Source organism: Carassius carassius, chromosome 12 (assembly GCF_963082965.1).
Source record: "Carassius carassius chromosome 12, fCarCar2.1, whole genome shotgun sequence".
Taxonomy (NCBI): Eukaryota; Metazoa; Chordata; class Actinopteri; order Cypriniformes; family Cyprinidae; genus Carassius; species Carassius carassius.
In genome coordinates this window covers 17,154,713-17,182,610 of record NC_081766.1, presented here as the reverse complement: position 1 = coordinate 17,182,610, position 27,898 = coordinate 17,154,713, and the positions used below count along the sequence as shown (strand labels likewise).

Here is a 27,898-nt window from a genome sequence, read left to right as displayed (position 1 = left end):
TCAGTTCTCACATGGTAGGTTTTAAGTGGTGTTCATCTTGTAATGCTGTATTTCTCCTTGGGACATAATGGTAAGAATAAACCACTATATTGGCAAGCTGGACACTCATTGTGATTTCTGTTATTTTTTACATTTATTTCTTGAGAATCAAGTCACCACATTTATTGAGTTAAATAAAAAGCTCTGTTTGAAATTGTGGTTTATTGCTGTCGGTGACCTCTGACCTTTTCAGCTCCACTGGCCTTTAGAGAGTTGCAAGACTGGATTTAATGCTTGGTTTGCTGTTTTATATTGAAGGTTTATTATATCGTAAGAAACAAAAGTGATTGGGTTTAATTTTATATGAATAATTTTTTGTTACAGGTGAAAAACCTTTCAGATGCCCTTTTGAGGCCTGTGAAAGGCGTTTTGCTAACAGCAGTGGTAAACACAAGAACATACTGTACATACTCTACGTGTCAATGCACCGGTAAAACTATATTTGCATGCACTGCAATAAATCATATTTTCATGTGAGCACCCTCAGAAAGCATGCAAAGGTAAATTTGAATTTAAATATACAGCTCAATTAGACACAAAATTTTATAGAAGTGCTTTTACATAACCTATACTTTTACACTCTCTTCTTCATCAATGCAGGTCCACCTGCCAGAACTACAATTATGACACCAGCTATAAAGATCCAAGCCTTTTTCAAATAATATTTTAAGTGTGAAATCTAGTATTTATTTTTCATGACTTGACAAGAATGGTGCTCCACAAACTCTGAAACATAATTATAATATTTGTATTATTTAATAATTTACTAATAATTAAATTTTTACTGAGTTATTCATTATGCACAAATTAATGTAAATATATAAATAATAATATATTAATATCATATTATTTTATTAGTTTTATGGTATTTATTAATATGATGTTGTTTAGTTTCATTCAGAAATTTATTTTTTTAAGGCAGAACAATTAAGTTCATTGGAATCGACTTAGCAAAGGGGAAATTGTACATTTGTAAATGTTAATGTGCCCACTTCAGCAAAGGATAATTCTGGGGGAAAAACAATGTGTTCTCTTCCCCTAGACGAGATAAATCCTCCACACACTGATCTGATGTCCCTGAACAGTAATTGCTTTCATTAGAACAGGCTGACCGGATCTAATCACAGCTAATCCACCTGTGGGTTCAAGTTTGGCCTCTAATAAATAATTAAATAGATTTAACATTTAACTGAATCTGAATTTAAAGGGATAGCTCACCCAAAAACGAAAATTACATAATTTACTCACCTCAAATTGTTCCAAACTTGTATGACTGACTTTCTTCTGTTCAACACAGAAGATATTTTGAAGAATGTGGGTGACCAAACAGTAGCTAGTCCCCACTGACTTCCAAAGTAGAGAAAATTCTATGGAAGTTAATGGATACCAGCAACTGTTTGGTTACCAGCATACTTCAAAATATTCCACCAGTATGACTTTCTCATACTTCACTGACTGGTGTTTCCCATTGATTGAGTGTTTCTTGATATAGCCCCTAGAATCACAGTACATTATCAGTGCAGAGTGCCTTAATATGTTTGGCTACTGTTAAAAAGTTTGACTTGAGGTGTGAACCTGTGGACACACACAGAGCCACATGGTGGCAGAGGAGAGACTCACTTCTTTCTGTGACATGAAGGAGAACTAGAAACATTCATTCAAACCTGCCTGGAATAGAACACTTACAGTGAATATCGAGCTGGGTAGATTACTTATGAATTGTAATGTCACTACAGGCATTTTATCCTAATATTATCAAACATGTTATCACATTTTGAAATAAAAGTTTTTTTTACGGTGCTTTAAGAAAAAAAAAATCTATGGTGCCAGAACTGTACAGTATCTATCTATCTATCTATCTATCTATCTATCTATCTATCTATCTATCTATCTATCTATCTATCTATCTATCTATCTATCTATCTATATATACTATACACTCACACACACACACACACACACACACACACACATATTAGCTTTCTTGAAAAGGCAGTTTTTTATTTAACTTACTGTTTTTTATTATTATTTTGAAAAGCAGCCCACGTAACATAATGTACATTATCACACTGTAACAATGTGCATTATAACACTGATGTAGTCTGCAGTCAAAGGTACTTCTGTGTGGTGACAAACCTGACAGCTGTGATAAAGATCAAAAGACGTAAGTAACCTGTGCAGAAGTAACTGAAACACTCTTTGAAGCCTCAGGGTCTCTCCTTCATACATGGTTTATTCATCTATTAGTGAGCCTGATTTGGTTACAGTAACGGTATCATGAAGGGCTGCTGTTCTTTCCTGGCTGTGACTGATGAGTCTACGTGATCAAGAGGACTAGCAGGCACAGACTTCTCTCCTGGGTGTGTAAATCAGAACCTCAGATGAACATCATGTTGGGACATTTTGACGTGCCTGAAGTTTTCGATATTTTAAACCTGGCTTGAAATAACTGACTAAATAAATAAACAACTCTTCCATCTTGAACCCTTGGTCACATAGTAAATGATGACTTGAAGTGGTTGTGGGGCAACAATAAATAAACAGGACAACAAACATTCTGCACGTCTTCTTGAGTTCAACAGCTCTTTCTGTTCTCACTCCCAAAAGCAACCCTGCACGACCGAATCCTGGGCTTTGGGGTTTTTCTCAGGATGAACTTTATGATAATTCACAATCACTGGGCCTCATGGGATGAAGAATATAAAAAATGTGCTAATTCTAAAATAAACTTTCCTGGTGATTCCCTTCTTTGGGTTTTCACAGATAAGTAGCAGTAAAAAAAAAAAAATGAAAGGATAATGTTACAAAGAATATATGAAAAAAAGAGCTCAGTCCATCTCATCTGCTTTTCTGTTTTCTTTGAGGTCTGTACATTTACTTATTTGCAAAACACCACAGAGATAAATAGACAGTTAAGGGAAACTTTTGCTTAAAGGTTAATCTCCTGCTTCTCAGTTTGTCTCCTGTGATAAAGAACTGGTCATACACATCCTATAGAGTTGTTAGACTTTTCAATATAAACTTGTACAGTAAATTATACATCAAATATTTGTATATATATAAAAAATTTGATCTATTCTTTTTTTCTTCTGTGGACTTGTAGGAGAAACACCGAAGGTGAAGCTGATATTAATTGAAACATAATTATACAACTGACCTTCATGCACAAACTGTAAAAGAGCAACATTTCAGCAATACATTTTAGGCACCTAGAAGCATTGTTGGTGAAAATGTATGTGTTTGCAAGTATCATCATGACTATACTTACCATGTATTTAGCATTTCATGTGCACTCAGTGAGCGATTGGAGGAGATATTCTGGGCTGTGAGGTTCTGCTCTTCATCAGAATTCCTCAGAAGGTGTTGAGTGAAGAGCAACCAGCCATATCAAACTCATGTACTTATTAATACAGAGGCTGCAGACTGCATGATGGGAATACATGTGAGCAATAGCCAAAACAATGAGCAGGCCTAGATAATGCAGTGTAGGCAAGTCATGCTTTAAAAAATTATTACCCTTGAAACGAGGCGAATGCTTCAGTGGTGTTATCCAGGATGTTTCTCTCATCTATGTGACTCACATCAGCAGTGGGAGCGGAGGGCAAAGGTTAGGACTCACAGACTGACTCATGTTGTAAATGTCCAAAGCATGCAATATTGACCACATTCACATCCCGGCAATGAGTTAAACCAAGTAGTTTCTATATTTAACATAGGCAGAAAAATAAATGATGCCTTTTAATTCAGGTAAAAGCCAGCTATTTGTTTGCCTCTAGAAATTGGTTTGACTTTTAATGACTATTTCTTATTACACTGCCTTACAGGAGTTTAGCTGAGTAGTGGAAAAATCAACACATATGTACCATGTAAAATATTTTATATATTTGTTTGTTAGCACCGTCAGTATAGGACAAATGTGTTTTAGGGAGACAACAGGAAAATCTCAACTATCTTTGCAAACAAACTTTAAAAGTCCCTGAGGGTTTTTTGGTGTTTGGTTTTTGCTTGGCTTGGAGATGACCATGTTGATTTAGGTGTGGACAAATTATAGCTCTCTCTGGGATACAACTGCATGGGAATCAGAGCTGTGACAATGCAAAACCTCTCTGTTTTCATGCATTCAGTCTTACATAAAGCTTACTTTAAATACTTGATGTAAAACTACCAAATGAAGAGACTGTTTGGCATTAATACACGTCAGACTTACAAAACAGTCAGCATAGCAACAAAAAAAAAAACACTGCAACAAATTTATATAATTTTTTTTTTTATTTAAAATTTTTTTTTTTTTAAATTTAGATAAATTTATTTAATATAGCTGAAGGCAAGTTGTGTGCGTCTCAGTCATAGTTTGAGTTTGATTTAGACATGACTTTTGTACATTGTAATGTCTTCTCAGAGGAAACATAAAAAAATATATATAGAGGTTATATAGAGGTATGATTCAGTATTTCTTGCCCATTGGTGATTTATTTGAGTAAGGAGTTGTAATAAGCAGGATAAATGTACATTCAGTCCAATATTTGATATTAATAGAATTTTTATTACAAATATGCATGTGCTCTTTAACATTTATCCAAACATACAGGTGGAACAAATATCCTTAATAAGGGCAAGGGAACTACAAACATCAGCATTGCACCCTGAAGGCAACATTAACTTTTGAGCACATGAGTGTATTGAATTATCCTCCTATTGATGCAGCAACACAAAATCCACTTACTATGAGACTTATGCTCCACACTCTCTGTCTCTGGCCAGTCTGTTTGTGAAAAACTGACCATATTATCCTGTCTTTTTGCAGACAAAATCAAGTTGTATATTATACGTGTTTCTTAACGGTATACTGTCTTTGGCCTGTTAGAGCTGCCTGTACGTCCTTGTAGTATTGGAAAAGACGAAAGACAAACAGCTGAATACGACAGCTAAGAAGGAGTTGGATTTACCCTTGAGAGTAAAACAGGCATCAGAGGCCAGAGGTCCCAGAGGCCTCAAAAAAATGAGGGAAAGACAAATAGCAGTCACTTTGTAAAAAAAAAAGGAGGTATTGGTTTCAAACCTTATTTGATTCTGTCTGCAGCATGTGCCATCATTCTCTTGCTTGGTCTTCCTCAACATAGACATCAACGTAATGTACAATATATTTCCTTGCTGCTTTATGAAAGTTGCTAAATGCAACATCATTAGGCTATTGACTGTGAGCTTGATTTAATATTCACAGAAGGCCATTTGTTTGTCTTTTGCTATTCATTTCACAGGTTTAATACCAGGCTCGCCATGATGATATGCATTAATATAGAGCAGTCAGAATAAACCATGTAAATGTCCATGCTGTCGCACTACCAGTCTGTACCTTTATGTGATTAAAGCTAGGATAATCATGTAATGTGATTTATGCTAATGTGCAGGCTTTTTACTGAACAATCCATTGAAGAAATGTTGTTTACAAGCATGTGGAAAAAGAAGAACAGAAGAGATGTTTAAGAGAAAAAGGTGACCAAATAAATGATGGGGAAAATCTGCCTCTGCCCTCAAGGGTCTCTTTCTGCCTCTCTCTCACCCTCATTTTATGCTCCCACGACCATGGACGTATCCGGCCCCCGCAGCGCAGCCCTTTTGTGGGTCTCTGGCGCAGTTGTAGTTGTAGTTGTAGGTATAAGAAGGGCGTAAAGGAAAAGCACCAGGCACTCTGTCGTGACCAGGAGTCAGGACGGATCTCTTAAAGCCAGTTTTGGAACTGACAGAACAGCTTGGATGTCATCTTCACTAAAGGTAAAAATACACACACACACACACACACACACATTTTAAATAATCCTCTTTGTTCTGTATTGTATTTTTAATTGTTACCTTAAATTACAATATTTAAGCAAACCTTAGTTATAACCCAAAGAGTAACGAGTAAGCTTGTGAGTTAACAAAGAACAGATTTCAGATGATGTATTTTTGTTTGTAAACTGATCAAGCTGACACATAACCTCACACAATGAATGTCATAGCACTTTTTTTTCCCATAATGCAAATGTTTATAAATGTGTGCGTGTTCTGTTGTCTGTCTGGTCTGTCAGTGTCTCTCCAGTTACTTAACCCACTATTGATGCAAAAAAACGTGTTTCATGTGTTTAGCTCAGCACATTATGATTCTTTGTCAATTTAACTCTGTTTTTACTCCATCACAGTTTGAATGCTTAAACTTTCCTCCACTCTATTTGCTTAACAGGGCTGATCATATCCATCATTGTAGGGAGTACAAAGATTTTATTAGACCACCAAAATAAAAAAATAAATGCAAACAAAAACAAAAATCTCTTATCAGTTTGACAAATTACAATATCCTGATCAGCCACCACTTCCTGAGCAATAGCGGATGTCTGATAAGCATATTAAAATAGATTGAGTGATATTCAAAAGATGTGAACCTTGGAATGCAATGTCGTCTGTTATTGGTTGTTGACTCCCTTGGCAGTATGCCTGCATCTGCTTACACAATATGTGCTTGTCTTATCCTGAAACCAGACAAGAAACATGCCTAATGTTTACAGAATCTGAATTCAGTTTTACTCGCTAAGTTACAGTTACGATTCCATTAATAAAACTGAAGTTACAGTTATTCATAATAAATTACCTAGACATACTGTACTGTACAATATATCAATATGCAGAAGGCTTTTCAAATGTCTAAGCAAATTTATGCCTAGAAATATGTAGCTCTTCCCTGAGGGTGAGAATGCAGATTTATAAATAAAGACCAGCTAGAAACAAATTTGACATATTTTTGGAGAGCTTGACCATGTTTGACCTTTACACCCATGTGAAGCTGGCTTATGTGTTTTCATTATGGTAGAGTTGTGGGAGCTTTGAGAGGATGACCAACCCTAATTCTCACGGTGCATATATAATGTTTAACACACATTATTTATGCATATTAAAACACTTTTAAAAAATCTATCTACTGTATATATCTATCTATCTATTAGGAACCATGTACAATATTTAACATAAATGCTTGCGTTCAATGCATTGCACCAGATTTAGCTCATTTTCAGTATAACTGAAAGGAGCTGCTGAAGTAGATTCAATCCAGCTGCTGTTATCCAAAATTAACAAGCTCCTAAATAATATGAGCAGAGAGACATCTTGTGTTTGTTGTAAGTAATGCACCTTTCAAATGGAGAAAAAAAAAACTTATGAGAAATTTAATGACTTTTTAAAATCATATTAATCATCTGTTTCCACTCTGTTCTTATAGGGCTCCTTTAGTGATGCAGCTTATTAGGCTGTGAAACTGAGGGTGTGTTTGACAGATCTCCAAAATGGACAACATAACAGCCGACGCTAATGTGGGACTCAAGCTCAAGTGTAACATGACCGGGCACCACAATTTCATCTTCACGTTCATCCCAGTAGTCTATAGCTGCAACTTTATCATCGGAATTGTAGGCAACAGCTTGGTAGTCGCTGTCATCTACTACTGTTTGAAGCTGAAGACCATTGCAAACATATTTGTTTTGAATTTAGCAGTGTCAGACTTGACTTTCCTCCTCACCCTGCCTATTTGGGCCATAAACACTGCAACAGGATACCACTGGCTCTTTGGAGACTTCCTATGTAAAGCCATTGCTGGTATGATTCTCCTTAATCTATATACTAGTATTTTTTTCCTCACTGCTCTCGCTATTGACCGGTATCTGGCCATCGTTCATCCCGTCAAGTCCCGACGGTCCCGTACGGTGGTGTATGCCCGTGTGACGTGCATCTTGGTTTGGGTAGTGGCTTTTCTTTTAAGCCTTCCCACAGCCGTTATCCGTAGGACCCATTTTATCCAGCATAACAATGTCACTGTATGTGGCATCCTAGATGGAGATCTTGGCAATGTGCTGGCAGCTCTCAGTCTGATGAAGAGTGTTCTTGGGTTCCTTCTGCCCATCACCATCATCCTCACGTGCTACTGTCTGATCGGTCGGTCTCTGCTCAAAGCACGGGACATTCAGAGGAATTCGAGATCGAAAGAGGACGAGGTGTTGAGCATGCTGGCCGCTGCCGTGCTGTCGTTTTTCCTTTGCTGGACACCACATCAGATCTTCAACTTCATGAACATGCTTGTTCAGCTTACAGTGATCACCAACTGCGATGTCATTGATATCATTGACACTGTAATGCCGTTCACCATTTGTATTGCCTTTTTTAACAGCTGCATGAACCCAATCCTATATGGTTTTGTTGGGCAGAACTTTCGCAGGAACTTGCTGAAGCTCTTGAGGTGTTCCTCAACGGCTGTGGCCTCTCACCCCACCCTCAGTACCAAGATGAGCACTCTCTCGTATCAAGCCTCGGAGTCATTTCACCTCTCCGTCCATAAACCGTCCTCACTACCTCAAGCCACATGAGATAAACAGGAAGTGAATGAATCTCCAATGAATAATCTTTCTAAACTCACTGATTCAATTCAGAAGGTGACTCTTGCTTATTGTGTCGTCGCTTGATACTAAAATGGGAACAAAATATAGTGATTCATCTTTTTGTCTTTTAGGGCATTGTGTCCTCAGTGTAAATATACTGCAAAGGATTCATTATTGACATGCTGGTATGTGTACATTTTATCCAGCAACATTATACTGTATATAAGTGTTAACTTTTTCACTTTTTACTTTCGCCAAAGGACCAAAACTTTCTGAAAAAACTAAATTTATATCTCATCCATCTAAGCAGTTACAGTGTGAATGGTCTATGCCGAATATTGTGAAATGCTGTATTTTTTTCACCAGTGTGATGAATGAATGAAATTTTAATCAGTCTACACATTGAACAGCATTATGTTTACTGTTTTTAATCCAACATGGGTTCCTGTGTCTCATAGCTCCACTGAACAGGCCAGGGGTTTACAAACTTTTTTGTCACATACCCCTAAATATAATGATTTCCTTCCGAGAGACCTCCTTTATAATTTATATATAACTTAAATATTTTATACATTACCTTAATATTAAATGAACAATACATTTCTATAAACTGCATTATTTCCTACAAATGTAACTACACTATTGACAGTTATAATTTTGTTATTCATTTATTAATTCACTATAATAGTCTCATGATTTCTGACCAGTCTTAAGAAAGCAGAATGAAACAGTGATAGTGTCAAATTCTGTCATTTTATTTATTTAAACAAATGTATTTAATTTACTATTTTTACACTATTTTTCCACAAACCTCCTAGCACTCCCTTGTGGCACTCTGAGGGTCCCTGGACCCTAGTTTGAAAACCCCTGGATTAGACTTTGGCATGGGATCTAACAAGATATGGTAGTTTTCACATATGTTGTGACATCATGGTCACTGACGTTTACTCTTGGTACGATCTATCATAAACGTTTATCATAAACTGATAAACGTTTTATTTTTATTTTACCACTTAATTATTTAGTATTCCACACAGGCTCTTATTAATGGTAAAACTGTTTATTCTTCTGAAAAATGGTATTTTGCAACATGCTGTTCTATATAGGCCTAATGTACTTGAGTCTAAAATTGTATGTTAAAATGTGTCTTTTAACAGCAAAGCAAAAATGTAATTTATTAAGTATCCTCAGCGTAATGAATAATTGGGGATTTTTTTTTTATCACTAGATAAAATCAAATGAAAACGCAAAGGAGACACAATTCAATTGTTACTGCTATGATACAAAAGAGGAACTTCCAGCTGCATTTGAACATGAACTGAAACCTTTGTTACATTAAATTACATATTTAAACGTATGCATAACTAGTTTATTGTATCTCAGATCATACTTGAAAATGTGAAAATGTGAGTTTCGTGGTGTAATGTCTCCCAATGTTTTTAACTGAAATGTGGTAAGTGAGGGGGGCGTGTCTGTTGTCAGGGGTCATGTGACCATGAAAGTCCTGTCACTGGTATAAATCCTCAGACAGAGCACGTATTGCTTCTCTCGCAGTCCTGTATCCGGTTCGGTCCTGCTATTACGTGAGCTATGGCAGGTAGGCAATGTTTTGAACCGTCACATATCGCCTGTGCCTGTAAAATGATGTAAATGGCATTTGTTTTTGTGCAAGTAACCTTAGCATAGTTACAGCCTATAGCACGCGCTACCTCCGAGGTCGCATGACTTGCTGGATATCAGAGCTGAAATTTAGTTTCGGAGATGCGTAGACTGTGTTGTCCTCTAATAGGCGCTTTGTCTACTGCGTGAAAGGCCTGTTTGCCTCTCGTAAGCAGTTGTTTGGTGCGCAGTCAGCGTTTACGGTAGCTTGCACTGGCCTGTCATGAAGGAAGAGCTACCGTTAGTTCGTCACCTCGATCTCGGTTAAGAGTTGAGCGCGGCGGTGCAGAGTTTGAGTCTGTCACGGCGAATACAGCAGTTTATCTTGCTCTGATGTATTGTGACCAGTTTCTCCAACATGTAACGTTACTAGAGCATCAGTTAACGCAAATATCAACAAATTGTCGATGGCACTCAAAAGTAACAGCACGTAACCGTTATACATATTATTATTATTATTATTATTATCATTATCCACGTTTAGAGGCAAATAAACAAGTACCTACAAAAATAAACAAATTAATCGTATTTTGTATTTAATGTATATTTATATATAAAATGTATTTATTTTTCCTCAATCAAAGCTTAAAGCGTGTCGTCTTATTTTATATGGCAAATGTTAGTTACATTTTCTGACAGAAATTGGCCAGCTATATTTTTCTTATTTAAAGTGATAGTGCACTCAGAAATGAATATTTGATGTTTATCTGCTTACCCCCAGGGCATCCAAGATGTAGGTGACTTTATTTCTTTAGTAGAACACAAAGGAAGATATTTAACCGAAATCGTTGCAGTCTGTCAATCATATAATGGAAGTGGATGGGAATCATGGCTTTGGGAGTCAAAAAAACATACACAAACAAAACCAAATTAAACCCTGTGGCTCGTGATGATACATGAATGTGTGTAAAGACACAGACCCATCGGTCTGTGCAAGAAACTGAACAGTATTAGGCCTGGGCAAAACATTTTTTTCAATAAATTAAAAAAAATTGTTTTTAAATGACGTCGATTTGATATCAATTCTCAAAAGCCGTGAATCAATCTTTTCTAGTATTTATTTCAGCAAACATTTAAAAGAAGATCTGCTTAATGTGAATCTTTTCATTAGTCTTCTCAACTAGATGTTACCCTCTTATTTACCTTGCGCAATGTCACAACCGAGCGCCAACCTCCCGCTCTCTCTTTCGTGAGGCCAATAAGGAAGTGACTAAAACTGCAATTCATCGACTGGCCGCTTGAGGCTGGCTGCAAAAGGGATTCTGTTCCATAGACTCCCCATGTTAAAATGCCCAGCTTTACAGCAGGAAAAAACATGTTTACAGCCTGGTGCAAAAAATGCTTTTGGTCTAAATAGCTAATTTTGCCCTTCATGACAACTGTGAGGGGGGTGAATTTTTTTATAACTCATCCGTTTAAATTATATTAAGACTTAAAGTTCTGCATAATTAAGGGCGTAGCCACTTGAGTGATAGGTGGATTGCCGCTGCTGACACTGCCGTCATGCTAGGTGGGTGTGGCTTCAGCAACTAGCTCCCGCCTTTTTGCCCATTTTTGATTGTCCGGCAGAGTCGCGCAGTGACGCGCTACCAAAACTTTAGGCTTCAAAAACACACTTCAGGAGACTACGGGTGACGTCACGGACACTACGTCCATGTTTTTATACAGTCTATGGTCACAACAGAAAGCCTGCCACTCATTCAGTGCTTATGGCAGAAATACTGTTGACAAGAACCAAGACCAAAGCGTGATTTGTAATACTCACATAAAATTCTATAGTAATACTACAAATCCGTGGAAGCATTTGACATCATGCGTAAAAGTGCCATAATGTCGGCAGTGAATGAATGGCGGATGGTGCAACACAGTTTACACAAGCGGGGACATTTTATATAGCCCTATTATTGTTACAAAAAAGGACACTATAGCCCTATTCGGACGGGACTAGTTTTACAGGGGGTCGTTAGAGAAATTTGTGTTTGTGTAATTTGTGTAGGACCGGAGTTGCCTATCCCTGACATAAACCGTTAATACTGGCTATTGTAATATCAGCATCAGGTAAGATTTCTCACGTTCATTTATACACTCAGTTACATAATGTTTTAATTACAGATGTACCTTTATGAAAATTTAAACATGGGTTTAGCCTACTACCAAAAAAAAAAGGAAAAGTTTAACTAAACTAAAGAAACACATTAACATGGTTTTGCTATACTAGCCATTTAGTATTTATTGTATAATAATTCTAATGGTAATCAATCCGAATGATACGCAATGCACGCATACCGAGCGCATGATCTCTGTGATGCCCAGATGCACAAAACAGACCCTCCCACCTCTGTAATAAACATGGAGAAGTTAGTCCCGTCCGAATTGGTACATGGAAATTGCAGACGTCAGGTGGTAAGAATCGAAACTCAAACGTAGTTTAGAAAACTAGTCCTGTCCGAATAGGGCTTATGTATATAAAGGTTTAAAATACAGACCGTTGGCTCTTAATTTTTTATAAATTCACTATTTTTTATACTGATGTTTACGGTCTAGAAATTTCAATAGCATTTGTATTAAAACTATATTCACAATGTAATAATAATAAATAAAAAAAAAACAGAGAATCAAACCAAATCGAATCGAGAGCTTGTGAATCGAAATCAAATCGGGACATCTGAATCGATACCCAGCCCTAATTTATATAACTTTTTACCGCAATGTTTTGAGTGTGTTCAGGTCGTTATCTTCTTGCTCTACAGCAGATCACAGCAGATTTGTAAGTGCATTATCGCCACCTATCTTTCTAATGGCCATTGACCATTTCAATCAAACCATTGACACTATCTACAATTAGGAATGCAATGATATAATTTTTTTCATAACCGATCCAATACTAAAATTTGAGTATCTGCTGATACCGATTAGATACCAGCACAGTGTTGTTGTTGTTGTTTTTTACTGGATAATTCAACGGCAAAAGGTACTCTAGATTCTAGAAAAATCACGGGTGCACAATTTTATAAAATCTAGATCGATAGGACAGAACAAGAAAGAATATGAATAATATTTGATTGCACAGAAAAGTATTAAAATACTAAAGGCGCCAATACAGAGCGGCTCAGAGCGCTTATGTGCATTTAATGCTCAGAATGATGAGCTTGAAACCAGGGTGTGATTTGCCGGGTGGGATGCGTGGGATTTCCCACTTTCTGGTCAATGTATCCTTGCCTCTGCTTAATTATTTTTATCCCTGGTGGGGATAAATTTACCCCCCCCTCAAAGTGATTAGTGCTACTACACTAGTGGCGAAACAGATCACAGAACTTATCACGGATCCGTGGTTTGATTAAAGTCAATTTTATTTTAAAATGCGCTACTTTGGCTGCCGCGCAGCCTCTCCGTATTCACCACTCTGCAGACTTGCTCCGTCTCCCTCCCACGGCGCTATCTGATTGGTTACACCTCACAAGTAATAGCCTATCAACACTTACGAGACAGTTGAGCTTGAAGCCCGTCTGCTGGGCAGTGGAGTTGCCAACTTGGCGACTTTGTTGCTAGATTTAGCGACTTTTTTCCAAAAAAGCGACTAGAGACAAATCTAGCGACTTTTTGGGCAATCATTATTTAGTCTCTGAGACTCTGGTGCTGCCGCACGAGCGGGAGGTCTCGCTTTCCCAGCGCGAGCCTCTCTCTCTGTATCTGCTGTTCAGCGAGCGCAGAGAGGAACAGCACTTTCAGTTAAAAAAAAGATATTCTGTTGCTTCTAACTCTATTTTACAAGCAAATATAGCCAACCTCAGTCACAGCACAACCACTGACTTTATCATATGTGTATTTGATTTCGTTAGATAATGTTGTGAATAGGATTTTAGTGCAGATTAATGTTTGCTGGTTATGAAGTCTTAATGGACCGCGTTTGTCATTATAATATTCATTCCTTTGTCTGACAACAGAAACATTAAAATATAGTAATAAAAACTGTTTTATTGAGAATTTGGCTGAATTAAAATGCAGTATGTGAGGGAGGCAATACAATGATACACTTACGAAATATGCTAAATAGCGCATGACGTCATCTAGCGACATTTAGCGACTTTTCAGGCGGGGTTTAGCTACTTTCCACTGAAAGAAGTTGGCAACACTGAGCTGTGTGTCGAAACCATGGTCGAAACAAAGGAAGGCAGCATATTCGGCATATTACTGAAGCGGGAATTATCATCACAATCTGATTCTGTTTCTATGATGACGAGCAGAGTTAGTGTCCCAGTCACACCCCTGAGAATGGCCGAAGTTACACATACGGTGTTTCACTCAATTGAGGCTAAAGCAAAGGTTTTTTGATTACTCACTCACTCTTGAGCGTCTGCTGCGAGTGATTTCAATGTTAAGTCAATGTAGAGGTCTTGCGGCGCGAATGAGGCGCTTAGCGCGGCGCGGGCACGTCCAGTTCGAGCAAATGAGGTGAATTGACTAGCACAGATAATGCATCTGTCTTTTCTATTATTTCACTGATTTAATTCTTGCGTGGTTTTTTTTTTATTGTGCATGATCACAGTTCGTATGTGTGGGGAAAGATAAGCTATTAGAGTAAAACTATTGCATTAGGCTGCTTCATGAGTTAATAAGAAAAAAGATTTTACAATTCCTGCAAATGCAGTGATGAAGTTCATGTTCTCATGATTTATTTTTATGTATTAAAATGTTTCAAAAACACCTCCCCCCCTCTGATTTTTTCACAAATCGCACCCTGCTTGAAACAACACTGAGTCACAGTGTGCAGGATACGCAGGATACGAGTCTGCATAGAACAGTTAGTACATCACACAAGCTGCTCGGCTCGTGTTCATCTTCAGTTCTCTCTTCACAGCAGTTCTGTGAGTGTACTGTTTGAGTAAATGAATTACTCCGGGATATTGGTTTATTTCAACTTATTTCGAGGGAGTGTTAACCATGTTAAAAAGTAAATATCTTAAGTAATTTGTGGATTAATGCTTACTGGAGACGCAAACCGGTTCAAACGGTTCAGTCCGATTTGGTGAACCGGTTCAACTGGTTAAATCGAACGATTCATTTGTGGACCAGACATCACTAGTACAAAGGGAAGAGATATTTATGCATAGTGTATTAAATCTGTGCATTTGTTTAATGAGCCTTTTCTTTGAACAGTTTTAAGCCTCAGTTACAGTGTGTACTCTTGAAGAGAGTTTCACTGTTTTGACTGTAGTAACCGAATGCGACACGCAGTCTGATTGCTGAATGGAGGATGACAGACAGCCGCAGCGGAAAGAGTTTAAATTTAATAACTACAATATTAGGGCTGTGTATTGCCAGTAATCTGCCTATAGGATAGGATACGCATCGGGGTTGCGATACGATATATTGCGATACTGTAAGCAAGGAGATATATTGGGATATTTCTTATTTTAGGAATTGTATATATTTTTAGGAAAGCTGTCATTAAGAGCACACCACCATATGCAAACCTTAGCAATTAATAAAAAATTATTTAACCAGAATACATTGGGCTCTGCATTTGCAATAATCAGTCCGTTAGGGTGCACCGGTTGACCGGCCATAAATATGAACAGGCCGTTTTTTGCGTAAAATACGCGATTGAATCGGGTGTGGTGTGTTTTTTTTTTTGTTTTTTTTTTTTTCTTTCTCCAGAAGTGCGCCTGCGTGCACAGGCTACATTGTAATCATGTTATTTGTGTGTAAGTATTTTGAAATCTGTGCGCAGGACACCTGCAGCCAAGCCATTCAGCACTGGAAGTGCAGAGCTACATGTCTGAGGCACAGATAGCAGGAAAGCGCATAGTCCGTGTGTTTTCCGTTTTTTTTTGTGTATCTCTGTGGCAGAATTACAGTGCCACATGCAGGTCTGGCATGTATACTACATCGTTTTGTGGTTGCATGTGGATGCAGATATTTCTTGAGACGAGGGGGGGGGGGAAAAGATTGGATTGGGGTAAGCTCTGGATTTTGTGTGGACGTAGCCTTAGACACTAAAATGCGATTTTTACCAAAGCAACCCTGCCAAAAAACGTGTATTTTATCCCTGGGTTGCAGTTTGTATCGGGGAACCCCCTGGAAACGCATTGTACTAGTTTTGAGAAGCAACTGGGCAGGCTTTGTTGTGAAAACCTGGCAACCCCGATCTGAACGCACGTGCTGGATATATAATTCTAATTACAGGAGTGCCTTTTACTGACGAGATGCTCATGAAAAATCGCATTCGATTTTTTTGCACAGCCCTAGTTTGAAAAGTTGCTTAATTTAAATTTGAGTAAAATGCTTGTATTTAAACATTTTTGCATTCTGCCTATGATAAAACTGTGCTAGATGTTAAGTTTTGTGAACGAGGGCCACTGGTAGGAAGCTTTTTCGCTGTGTTTATCAATATCCATAACAGTGACTAAAATATGTATTTTAGGTATGGAAATTACATTTTCAGGTTTGATTATTTGGGATATGGTCATTGGGCATACTTTGGGCACTACTTTAACCACCAACCAACCAACCAAACCCCTGCCCCCGCCCCGCCCGCACCCCCTGTCCTCTTTTTGGAAAACCAAAATATGATCAGGCAAAATATGTCTCTGAAGACCGTCGGTTTTCTTTAGAAATAAAGGGGTTTTGACTTTGACATATGCAGTGCTCATGTTTTTTTAACGATGTCAAAGCTTTTTGGAAAATCTTTATTACTACTATTTTACTATTTGTGGTGGTCAGTTTTGATATTTCCCAATGTTTGGAAACACTATGAAACTTGATTGCTTGAACTCTCTCATTTTATCTTGGTGTCTGTCTATAAAGTGTTTTTTTTTTTTTGATGCATTTCCTCATGCGGTCACCATGTCTAAAGTGCTTTATGAAGAGAATTCATCTGTGCATCTTTCGGATAGCGCACCAAGAACTGGGTTGACCTGGTACTCGATAGTCGGTACCACCGGCACTGGTAAAAAAAAAACTGGTAACTAACATTTTAATTTATGTACCGACTTGGTAGAGAAGTACTGGGTCAATTGACAACCCTAGTACACACTATACTCAGTCACGTAATGCTGATGTTGTTAACATTAATGATTTGAGAATAAAGTATAATAATAATCAGTGTTGGGAAGGTTACTTTGGAAATGTAATAGGTTACATATTACAAGTTACCCTGTTTAAAATGTAATAGTAGTGTAACTTTTTCAATTACTTTATTAAAGTAATGTAACTAATTACTTTTGAGTACTTTTTGATTACTTTTCTAAATTTGTGAAAATTAAATAATAAATAAAAGCATATATATCAATTCAAATACAGTTATCTAATAAGCATGTGTCATATTCTGTATAATAAACTCCTGAAACATTGGTGTTTTTTTTAAACTGCTGTCTCTTTGTATATGATATGATAATAGTTTTCTCAAAATAAGTAAAATGCATGAAGTGACACAGAGCAGTTCTAGAAATTATGTTTATGTGCTCGTGTACTCCTATATTGAGGCGGCAGAGGTCTGCGAGCTTCAGTAGGCCTATGTGTAGTAAATGAAACCATGTCTTTGCCATTAATTTACAGGAGGGGCGGACTGGGAAAAAAATTCAGACTGGAAAATTCAAACTCATACAAACAAATTCATGGACAAAACTATTTTTTTGTATGGACCTGACATAAAAAAGGTTTAAATCTTTAATTTGAGGACATGCAAAATAATTAAAAGTTATCTCCTGAACTGCACCTTCACTTCCATTTTTCTCTTCAGTCTCTTTATTTTGCCCTGTTATCCATCTCTCTCATGACTTTAATACTCAAGATTGAACAAAACTATACTTTACAATACAATACTCTACAATACTACAATATGTTTATAGAAAAATCCTAATACTGTACACGAGTCATGTTTTTCCCTTACAAAAATTTACCATGCTTTTATTAGCCTATATAAAAATACAATAACCTTGTTTTGTTTTTTATTTTGCAAATGGATTTGTATTTATTTTTAAATAAATACATTTGTAAAATAATTTTACATTTTTGGTTTCCACAGTTAAACAATAGTAGCTAAACATTTTCTCTGGGTTATAGTAAAATAATAAAACGTTAATAATAACGTTTATAATAATGATGTCCTTTAAATAGTATTTTGAGTGATGACTGATGAGCAACGTGCTGCTGCTTGATCAAATAAATAAAAAAACAAAGACAAAAAAGCATCTTTACAGATGAAACTGACCTGAAACCCTGAACAGTAGTTCTGCTTCTCTGCTCCAGCTGTGCGCTTCCACACTCCACTCTATTTCTCTCTCTCTCTCTCTCTCTCTCTCTCTCTCTCTCTCTCGCATTGATTACTCTGAGTCTGATCCAAACCGTTTGGCGGAGGCGCGGAGGGCGCGCGAGTCATGACTAACACTTCATGACTTTTTAGAGATTTAATTATTAAATGGCAGATTCGCAAATGATCGCTTTAGTACATTCGGCAGGCAATTATACAATAATAGTATTAAAATAGAGGACCAAATCGACTGCCAGGCCACCGGGAATTGTCCCGGTTCTCCCGGTGTCCAGTCCGCGCCTGATTTCCACAGACACGCGGAACGTGCAGGAGTCATATATTGCATTTTTGGAGCTTAATATTCACAGACACTAGTCGATGTCATGTTTTGATTCAAGTGTACTTGCCTACTTTTGATATAGTCATCCAAAATGTGGCACATTCCGTCCGCGTTAGGCATTCCGTTTTTATGATTGGATTCTATAAACCAGACTGTATTTCCGCATCCCGGAAATTATTAGGTCGTATGTCTCATAATAGTCAGTGCAATTTGGGAAAGAAATCAGTTAAATCTGTATGTGGATGTGTGTAAATATGAAATTTTTAACGATTACAAAGGGGATTACATTTGAATAAGTAACTGTAATTTAATTACTCATTTTTTTCTTAGTAACTGTAACTAATTACAGTTACATTAATTTTGTAATTAAATTACGTAACGCCGTTACATGTAACTAGTTACTCCCCAACACTGATAATAATTTGCAGGGTTTGATGTGATATGAGCTAATCGTTCGTTACACTTAATCACCATTGGTAGCACGATTTATTGTAATGCTTTTTTTCTCAGTTGGTCAGAACAAAGCTTGGCAGACTTGTTCAGATGATTAAAATTCTTATTTGGGTTATAAGACATAGGCTAGAATCTGTGATTGCTAGGTACAGTGAATATCCACACCGCGGTGACTGACAGCTACACATTCATCTCAAACAGATTCATCCACTGGATCACAACCCACGCATGGAATATAATTCCACAAGGAACTGCAATTCCAGGTTTTTAAACCTAGATGGCAAACATGGATGACAAAGAGGCAAAACTTAGGAACTGCAGCTTTTACAGTCACACTTTTTACACCATAAACAAGCATACTTGTGATTTGTGACCAATTAAAATGAAAAACACTAGTTGGCAACATTAAGCAGCATAAACTCTTTCTATACAATTAATATAAATGAATGAGCAAGTAAAAAAAAATGGCTGCACTCTTAAAAATATAAAGATATTACTTAAATTAGAATGCAAGTAGGTGATGATGATGTTGTGTTTTTATGTGTTTTAATATAGACCAGGCTTTTGTCACCCTCGCCACAACTGACAACTATGCCAAAGGAGCAATGGTACTTGGCAAGTCCTTGAGGAACCACAACACATCAAGGAAACTAGTGGCCCTGATTGGCCCCCATGTCTCAGAACCCTCCAGGTATAGTGCTTGCTGTCTTTTGTTGCACAGCTTAAGTAAATTAGTTGGTTTTCAAAGATCATCCAGTCTCACATTGTGCTCTGATGCTACATTACAGAGCAGTGCTTCGTAAGGTCTATGATGAGGTCAGGCTGGTGGATGTGCTGGACAGTGGGGATGCTGCACACTTGGCCATGATGAAGAGACCTGACCTGGGTGTCACCTTCACAAAACTCCACTGCTGGACTCTTACAGAATATTCCAAATGCGTGTTTATGGATGCAGATACTCTAGTGAGTGCTGTCTCGATGTTTTCATTATGTCTTTGAGGGTCTTTTATTAGCCTCCCCTCTTCTCTCTAGGTTTTGTCTAACATAGATGAGTTATTTGAGAGGGAGGAGCTCTCTGCTGCACCAGATCCCGGCTGGCCTGATTGCTTCAACTCTGGTGTGTTCGTCTTCCATCCCTCCAACGAAACTTATGGGAAGCTTCTCACCACCTGCTCAGAGAATGGCAGCTTTGATGGCAAGTGACACTTCTTTAGTGTTGTTAAATTGAAGAAGCAATAAGGGGTGTTTTAACATTTCCATCCTTAAACGGAGGGTTGCATAACTGCATTGCATAATGTTTTGGAAAAGAAGTTTAACCACATACTGTGGAATTCATTCGACTAAGATATTTTAACCCTGGCTTGTGAAAGAGTTGCGTAAACTTGCTAGAGCCATGAGTGAGTTATTTATCAGGCATGTAAGCGGAACACAATGTGGTTGTCATTTTGGGGTGCACCATGCTACCTGAGGGAGTTATTCCTAGGCTCGGTGTAGGATGAAGTAAACCGCTAAACCCTTATGAAATCCGTTTGGTTGTACTGTACTGGAACTGCCATTTATTTATGCCTGATTACATGTAAGTGTAAGTGCATGTTCAATTCCAGTCCATTTTTATCACCAATTATGTATTAAGAGAGACCCTGTGCTTTGATGTCTAACCCAAATTATTGTTGAAAAGGACTCTTCTTCTGTGGTTTGCTTATTAGTAAGAGACCTAATCTTGAACAAAGAATTAAGCCTCAGAGGTTATCAGTAGGCCTCTGTTTTAAAGGTCTTTGAGGCAGTTGTATTTCTGTTTCATCTCCGTATCACTCAGAGTTAAAAAAAACAAAACACTTGCCTCATGTTTTGTTATCTTTCAATTTATATATAGCACAACATTCAGGGGGTTCTTGTAATGTGATTGATTAGTCCCAGTCATGCTATACAGCCTATGGCTTATTTCTGAACGTCTAAAAAAATATCTGGCTTCTACTAGTGAGACATTCACTTAAAAAAGAAGTCATTTACTGACCATAAGAATTTTTGTCTTGCATTTTATAATTTACTTATTTTTATTCACACTTAAGAAGCTTTGGTTACATGGACTTTAAGTGGTACAGAAATCTTGCATGGAAAATATATTTTAGGTTTGATAATAAAACATCTTATGGTAATGGAATGACATGAGGAGTCCATAATTAATGACCAAATATTCATGTTAGATTGAACTATAACTATATATAACTGTTCTCAGTCATAGTTTTGTCATGTATAGGACGTCATGTGCTTTTCATATGTAACACGAGTCTCTTGTTCACTGATAACCTTAGGTCAACTAGACTGAGGTTAGTTTTCTTTGCATGCATACCTTTTGAGAAAGTAAGTGTCAAGGTTAAGCAAACAGCCAAGCAAGAGTCTCCTGAAGCAATCTTACATGTTCCCAACCCCTCAAAGGATAAGTTTGCATAACTGCTCATTGCTTCATCTATTTAAGGAAGATTACAGATCTCCTGTAAATATTTTTCAAATCACAGTTGAAACATCTGGTTTGTTTTGACTTGTTTTCATCAGGTGGGGATCAGGGCGTTCTCAACTGCTTCTTCAGCAATTGGGCAACAGCAGACATTTCAAAACACCTTCCTTTCATCTACAACCTCAGCAGTATTGCCATCTACACCTATCTCCCAGCATTCAAGCAGTGAGTGAGATTTAACATGGTCGATTTCTCAAAGAGTTTTGGAAGTTGCTGTTCTTTTCATATGAGCCTTGGTGTTTTCGTATTTGTAGTTTTGCATGAAGAGTGCCAAGGTCAAATGAAAGCTCAATCACGCAGCAACATTGTAACGATCAGAATCCAGCACCAGAAATCCTTTCTGTTCCTGGCCTCGCACTTCAACTTCCTCCAAATACATACTGCTCTCCAAAAATACTGGGGCTATTTTAGGGTCTTTACACAGAGACTAAATGTCATTTTGAATGGTTTGTTACATGATCTTTTTTTCCATGAGCAACACATACTGTTCTCTGGTTAGTCAAGCTCTCATTAGGATCGAATTTATATGTAAATTTTGCATCTGAATGCTACAGTACAAACTGACAAATATCTTGAATATTCCTGTGACTATCCTCTGCTTTATTAAAACTGGATGGTTATAGGAGGTAGTATTTATTTATTTTAAATGAGTGTATTGTATATGATTGTAGTATTATTGGCAGGTCCCTCTTTAGCACATCCTGTTTGGCAAGTGTTAGGGATTTCTAAATCCATGTAATTTTGGCAACAACAGTCTGATCATTCCTTGTTCTCTTAGATACGGCCGTGATGCCAAGGTAGTTCATTTCCTTGGCAAAGTCAAACCGTGGGATTACAGTTATGACACCACAAGCAAAACATTAAAGGGACATTCCCAGGATGCTTCTGACATGCACCCCAACTTCTTGCTGCAATGGTGGGAGCTTTTCTCTTCTTCAGTATTGCCCCTCATGAAGGAGGAATACGGTGAACAGCCCTTCTATTCCGGATGCACAGAGGTAAGCAGCAGTGACACGATGATCATATAGGCAGTTTTTGGCCAGTTTTTTCATTAGAACGTATTTGTTACTCTGAGTCAGATTGGATATGTAATAAGGAAAATTTTTATTTGAATTCAATTTTATAGTAGGATCTCAATAAAAACACTTGCTGTGGTTTTGGGCTTCGTTCATGAAATTTCATTTCACTGAATATATTTCACACGTCACATGGGATATTGCAGCCTACACGGACACAACTATTGTTAGAAATGCTGTTGTGTTGGGTAAAAATCTCTTCCTGAATGACTTTCCATCAACTGACATGGTTCATGTATTGTACTATTAATAAAATAAGGTTATTTTATAACCATAAATGCATGTAAAAATTCTATTGTTTGTGATTTTATTTTTTTTTTGCTTTTCTTTTTTCCCCTTAAGAGTGATATTCAGGTTGACGTGGCTCAGATGCACATTTCCCATCATCCCCCTCCACCCCAGATATCGTCTCAGGAGCGCAAACAGAAGTGGGAACAGGGCCAAGCTGACTACTTGGGAGTGGACTCTTTTGAGAACATCGAGAAAAAGCTAGATTCTTTCTTGAAGTGAGAGACTCGTAGAAACCTATAATCAGATCTAGTTTTGTACTAGGGTATGTATAGGCCACGAAATTACATTAAAAAAAAAAAAAAAAAGTCCTCTAATTTTTATACCAGTCCAGATCATCTGTGCAGCTCAACTATTTGACCTCTTACACATAGTGATTGCAACAGTTATTAGATGACAATGTGTCTAAATTTCAGAGGAGACATGACATAACCAATCAGTCATGGTTTCTGATCTCACTGAAGAAGACACTGTTACTTTTTTATTATTTAAAATATCAAAATGTAAATGTTATGGACCTACAACTGATTTGCCTTTTGTGTGGTTGTAAAGATCAGAAACATTTGAAGAAAAAAAAGAGAAACATACAGCAAACAAAACAATACCAAACCTTGTAAATGTCTAATATACTGTACACCACTCAATGCTCAATATTAATCATCTAATGACCACCTTTGCAATGATACTGTGTTTACAATACACACTGTGTGCTGCCAACTCGCTTGCATTGTTAATACTGGCTCTGATACACATCAGCAACTCTTATTGTGTGAACCAAGGTCATTCTGCTCTTGCATACTGGGACCAGGGATGGGGCACAAGGGTTTTGCTAAACCTTGTTATAATGCTGGGAACCCTGTAGCTGTTGTTAACTAGTTCGTAACTTCTGTAGCTCTTCTCCAACCTGCAACATCTGAAATAAAGATCTAGTAATATGAGTCTTAATTTACTGTCGCTAGAACCAGTTTAATCTCATGAACATAAAAATTGTATGGTGTTTATGGTAATAAAAAATAACCATCTAAGATTAAACTGATATTTTGTATGTAATGAGAGTTGGAAAAAAAAACATAACTGAACAACTTGCAATAAAATAAAAAGTCCTGTCTTTAATAAAGCAAATAATCTGAAATGAACAGACTACAGTAAAGTTAGCTTAGTATATTTTAAATCTCCATGAGGGTTTGGATCTCCTCTATCTGAGCCCGTTTTAGGTCCTGTGGCTATTTCACTCTGAAAGCTTTGTCCACGCGCTCCTGCTTCTTCCTCTAAATCTTCAAGATGTTCTCTTCCACAGAATCTTTCACAATAAACTAAATGCAACCACAAAGAAAGAGTCATCAATTGCAAACTCCCTGTCTTGAAAGGCCAAACATAAATCAAACAATACATCGTTTTACGCTGTCGGTCTTAAAAGCTTAATGTGCCAAAAGTACGTGTCATTCTTTTTGTGCAAATATTCCTATCTGATTGAAAGTTGAATGTAGACCTGATTAAGAGTAAAACTAAGTGACGTTTGAAAAATGTCTTGGCCAATCAATTTTTATTACAAAGCATTGTGATTAAAGAGAACTGTTGTGAATTTTGCTTTCACCCAGTAGCTGTTTCCATCCACGTATTGTAATGGAAATTTTGAAATACTGCATAAAAAAAATGGACTGAAACGGTGATGTGCATCAGATCTAAAAATGTGCATTAAAAACTTTTTATTTTTACCTAAGAAAACAAGCATAAATTACGATCAAAATGCATTCATCTAATAAATTTGATTCGCAACAAAAAACATGTTACTTTGCCTCAACAGATCATGTAACTGGATAACTGAAACAGTGGACTGATCTCATTGCACATCTCAGGAAAAAAAGATCCACATGCTTCCCTGGTTGCAGCAACTTTCAGTTACATTGCATTAGTTTCCCAGGAAGTGATGATTTTGTTCTCTCGAACACATAGAATGGAAACCGTGCTTTATTCACAAATGTTTTATGCAATATTCAAATTTATTCCAAAAATATTCTAAGTTAAACCAACAATTTTCACATTAAACACTAATGAATTTCAGTCGATTACTGGTGTAATGACCGTTAGACGGAGGTCTCACAAAACCATTAATATCATGTTCTGTGACATCTGTCAGCACTGTGTTTTACCAATGAGAATAATCTCAGATGTGTAATAATTATTGCTGCAATCAGCTGCTAACTTTCCTCTTGAGCGCCTGCCATGCAATGAATAAAAGACTACCTTAGTGATCACCACATCTCTGCTCTGGCCCAGTAGAAGTTAAAAAAAAGTTAAAAATAAGTCCAAAAATAAAAGAGGACTGAATAAGCCCATTATGGCATGTTTGAGTCATGCTCTTAACGAACTAGGTTTTATTTGCTCTTTCCATATTGTGAATAATAAATGGGTATCATTTTAAAGACCAACTTACTGTAATAATTATTTGACGTATCCTACTTTTACGCAGAATTATTCCTTGGCATCCTCACGAACTAAACTGCATTTGTTAAATTGTATTGCGTGCTGGAGGAACCTATTTCGTGCAGAGTGACGTCAACATTTAAACTAGCTGGTGAGAGAAAATGGCACTAAAGTGTCTAAAAAGGAAAGTTGACAGCAAAAATAAGGCATACAAAGAAAAATGGAAAGACAACTGTGCGTTCATCCTACTGTAGTTTTGTGAATGCAAAAGCCGTTGTGTTTCGTTGTTTGCAAAGAATATAATAGACTCTTAAGTTTTCAAATGAAAAGATCTCAATTCATCTAAAAAAAAACATTACTACAAAAACGTCATCGTAGTTTTATTTTGAAGGCAAAATCACTAAAGACGAAGTGATTGTGATTACTGTCTCTGTCAAGACAGGTATATATTTTCAGTTTTGGCCCACGGGCCACCTGTTGCCTACTGTCCTCAAACAATGACATTGCTGCCACCTAGTGGCAGATCCTGGGGAAATTCAACCCACAGGATCCATCAGGAAGACATGGGAAGCAGCGGCCAGATTAAGCCAACAAATCTCTCCAGTTTTGAGTGACAGTAACATGATGGTGGGACTTCCTGGAGAGAAGTCTTGAAAATCCTGAATGGCCTTTGCTCTGGTCTTCTGAGCCATAGAGCCATCCAACCGTGTGAAAGAGAATCCATATTCCCTGCAGACTGAAGAGGTATCAGCACTCTGAACCATTAATGGTTACTTCTTTTGGTATGTAGTACAGTCTGTAGTTTATAGTAGCCTCAGCAATGAAAAATACCTCAAGGGATCTTCTATAAGATCCATAAACCCGGTAAACTGAGAAACCACAAGACTCTTCACAGTGGGGTCTTCACTGCAGAGCTTCAACAGGCTGCTCATCAAAGCATCCACCTGTGTAATGAAAAGCACTTTATTGAAATATGTCAATGTTTACCACTTTCACTAAGTATTTAGTATGGGAAGATTTTTAGTTTCTGAAACCATTTTCCACGTTTTTGTTTGTTTTCCTCTCTCTCTCTCTCTCTCTCTCTCTCTCTCTCTCAATTCAATTTTCAATTCAATTTAGGTGTGCTTTATTGGCATGACAAAAACTGTACACTTGTATTGCCAAAGCAGTTGCAGCTGGGCTGCTTACAAATAGTGCACATATGTATTTACAGAAAGAAAAAGAATAATAGTAATAATAAAATATTAATAAAAAGTATTAACCATGTAGTGCAAAGTGAATTAGTGTATGTGAATGTATAAGTTAGAAATAAATTAAAATAGAATATGGTATTAGATTTACAGAGGCAAAATATACATCTAATACAATACAGTAATATGGCATAACATAATCTACATGTGTTGGAAACATCAGATCAGGGCAGGTTGAGTGTTTTCACACATATTGAGCAGCAAACACACAGTTCACAGTGTGAACACAGTCTCTGCTCCGCTGGCAGCCATGTTTTTCTGTGTCTGCCCGTCTCTATCATCAGCTTGTGTCCGCTGAGTCTGTATCTGGTCAGTGTGCTTCTCAGTTTCTTATCTGACGCTGTGTACAGATACTCTGCCATACTGTACTCCCTCTTTAGAGTCAAATAGCATTGCATTTTACTCTGTTGTTCTGTTTGGGTTTGCCAGTGAGTGATGTAATTCTGTTTGATTTGTGCAGTAATCTGATTGATTCTGATGTGATTCAGAGCATCAGTAGATGTTAGTTAAGCATCAGGACTGAAGCTCTGGATCAGCTGAGGGAGGGGACTGCTTTCTTTGCTCATCTCTTGGTATTCAAGGGCTTTATTATGATATGATTAGGGGTCACTGAGTTTCAGATGTTTCCAGAATTTAATTGCCCTTTTTTTGTATCTTTATGATTAGAGGATATTTGCCTTATTCTGCCCTGCATGCGTTATTTGTTGTATGCCGGTGCACATGTAATATATTTTTACACAGTTCTGCATGCAGGGTCTCAATTGGATGTTTTTCCCATTTGGTGAAATCTTGATTAGGATTTGTCAGTGGACCCCACACCTCACTGCCATAGAGTGCAATGGGCTCAATTACTGATTCTAATATTTTCAGCCAAATTCTAATAGGGATTTCTAAAGGACATTGCCGTTTTATGGCGTAGAAGGCCCTGTGTGCTTTATCTCTCAGTTCATTCACAGCATGATTAAAGTTTCCTGTGGATGTGATTTTCAAACCCAGGTAGTTGTAGTGTGATGTGTGTGTTATCGGGTTAGTGCCTAATGTAAATGTGTGTTGTGTTCCCTGGGATCTGGATCTTTTCTGGAAGATCATGATTTTGGTTTTCTTCAGGTTGACTGTCAGGGCCCAGGTCTGGCAGTATTGTTCTAGCAGGTCCAGGTTCTGCTGTAGACCATGTTGAGTGGGAGACAGCAGAACCAGATCGTCT

At 37.4% G+C, this 27,898-nt stretch overlaps 2 protein-coding genes across 3 annotated transcripts; both read left to right on the top strand.

The window, feature by feature from the left end:
- The first annotated feature begins 5,630 nt into the window (after positions 1-5,630).
- Positions 5,631-9,774, top strand: LOC132154964 (type-1 angiotensin II receptor-like). 2 transcript variants are annotated; one of them, XM_059563716.1, is made up of 2 exons: positions 5,631-5,795; positions 7,289-9,774. In XM_059563716.1, exon 2 carries the CDS (start codon positions 7,353-7,355, stop codon positions 8,424-8,426), a length of 1,074 nt encoding a protein of 357 aa, XP_059419699.1. In that variant the 5' UTR covers positions 5,631-5,795; positions 7,289-7,352; the 3' UTR covers positions 8,427-9,774. The 2 variants fall into 2 exon arrangements, with proteins under 2 accessions (XP_059419699.1, XP_059419698.1); XM_059563715.1 differs by having other exon boundaries at positions 5,631-5,811.
- Positions 9,775-9,903: 129 nt separating this feature from the next.
- On the top strand, positions 9,904-23,958 carry LOC132154967 (glycogenin-1-like). Its single transcript, XM_059563719.1, has 7 exons — positions 9,904-10,035; positions 19,697-19,832; positions 19,930-20,104; positions 20,174-20,336; positions 21,695-21,821; positions 22,435-22,654; positions 23,075-23,958. Exons 1-7 carry the CDS (start codon positions 10,029-10,031, stop codon positions 23,240-23,242), a joined length of 996 nt encoding a protein of 331 aa, XP_059419702.1. The 5' UTR covers positions 9,904-10,028; the 3' UTR covers positions 23,243-23,958.
- The last annotated feature ends 3,940 nt before the right edge of the window (positions 23,959-27,898 follow it).

Bases quoted from the DNA above. Each gene is read 5' to 3' on its own strand.
- LOC132154964 (XM_059563716.1), top strand. From the start codon at position 7,353: ATGGACAACATAACAGCCGACGCTAATGTGGGACTCAAGCTCAAGTGT.
- LOC132154967 (XM_059563719.1), top strand. The intron at 19,833-19,929 runs GTATAGTGCTTG...GCTACATTACAG, and splicing joins CATGTCTCAGAACCCTCCAG to AGCAGTGCTTCGTAAGGTCT. The intron at 20,337-21,694 runs GCAAGTGACACT...TGTTTTCATCAG, and splicing joins AGAGAATGGCAGCTTTGATG to GTGGGGATCAGGGCGTTCTC.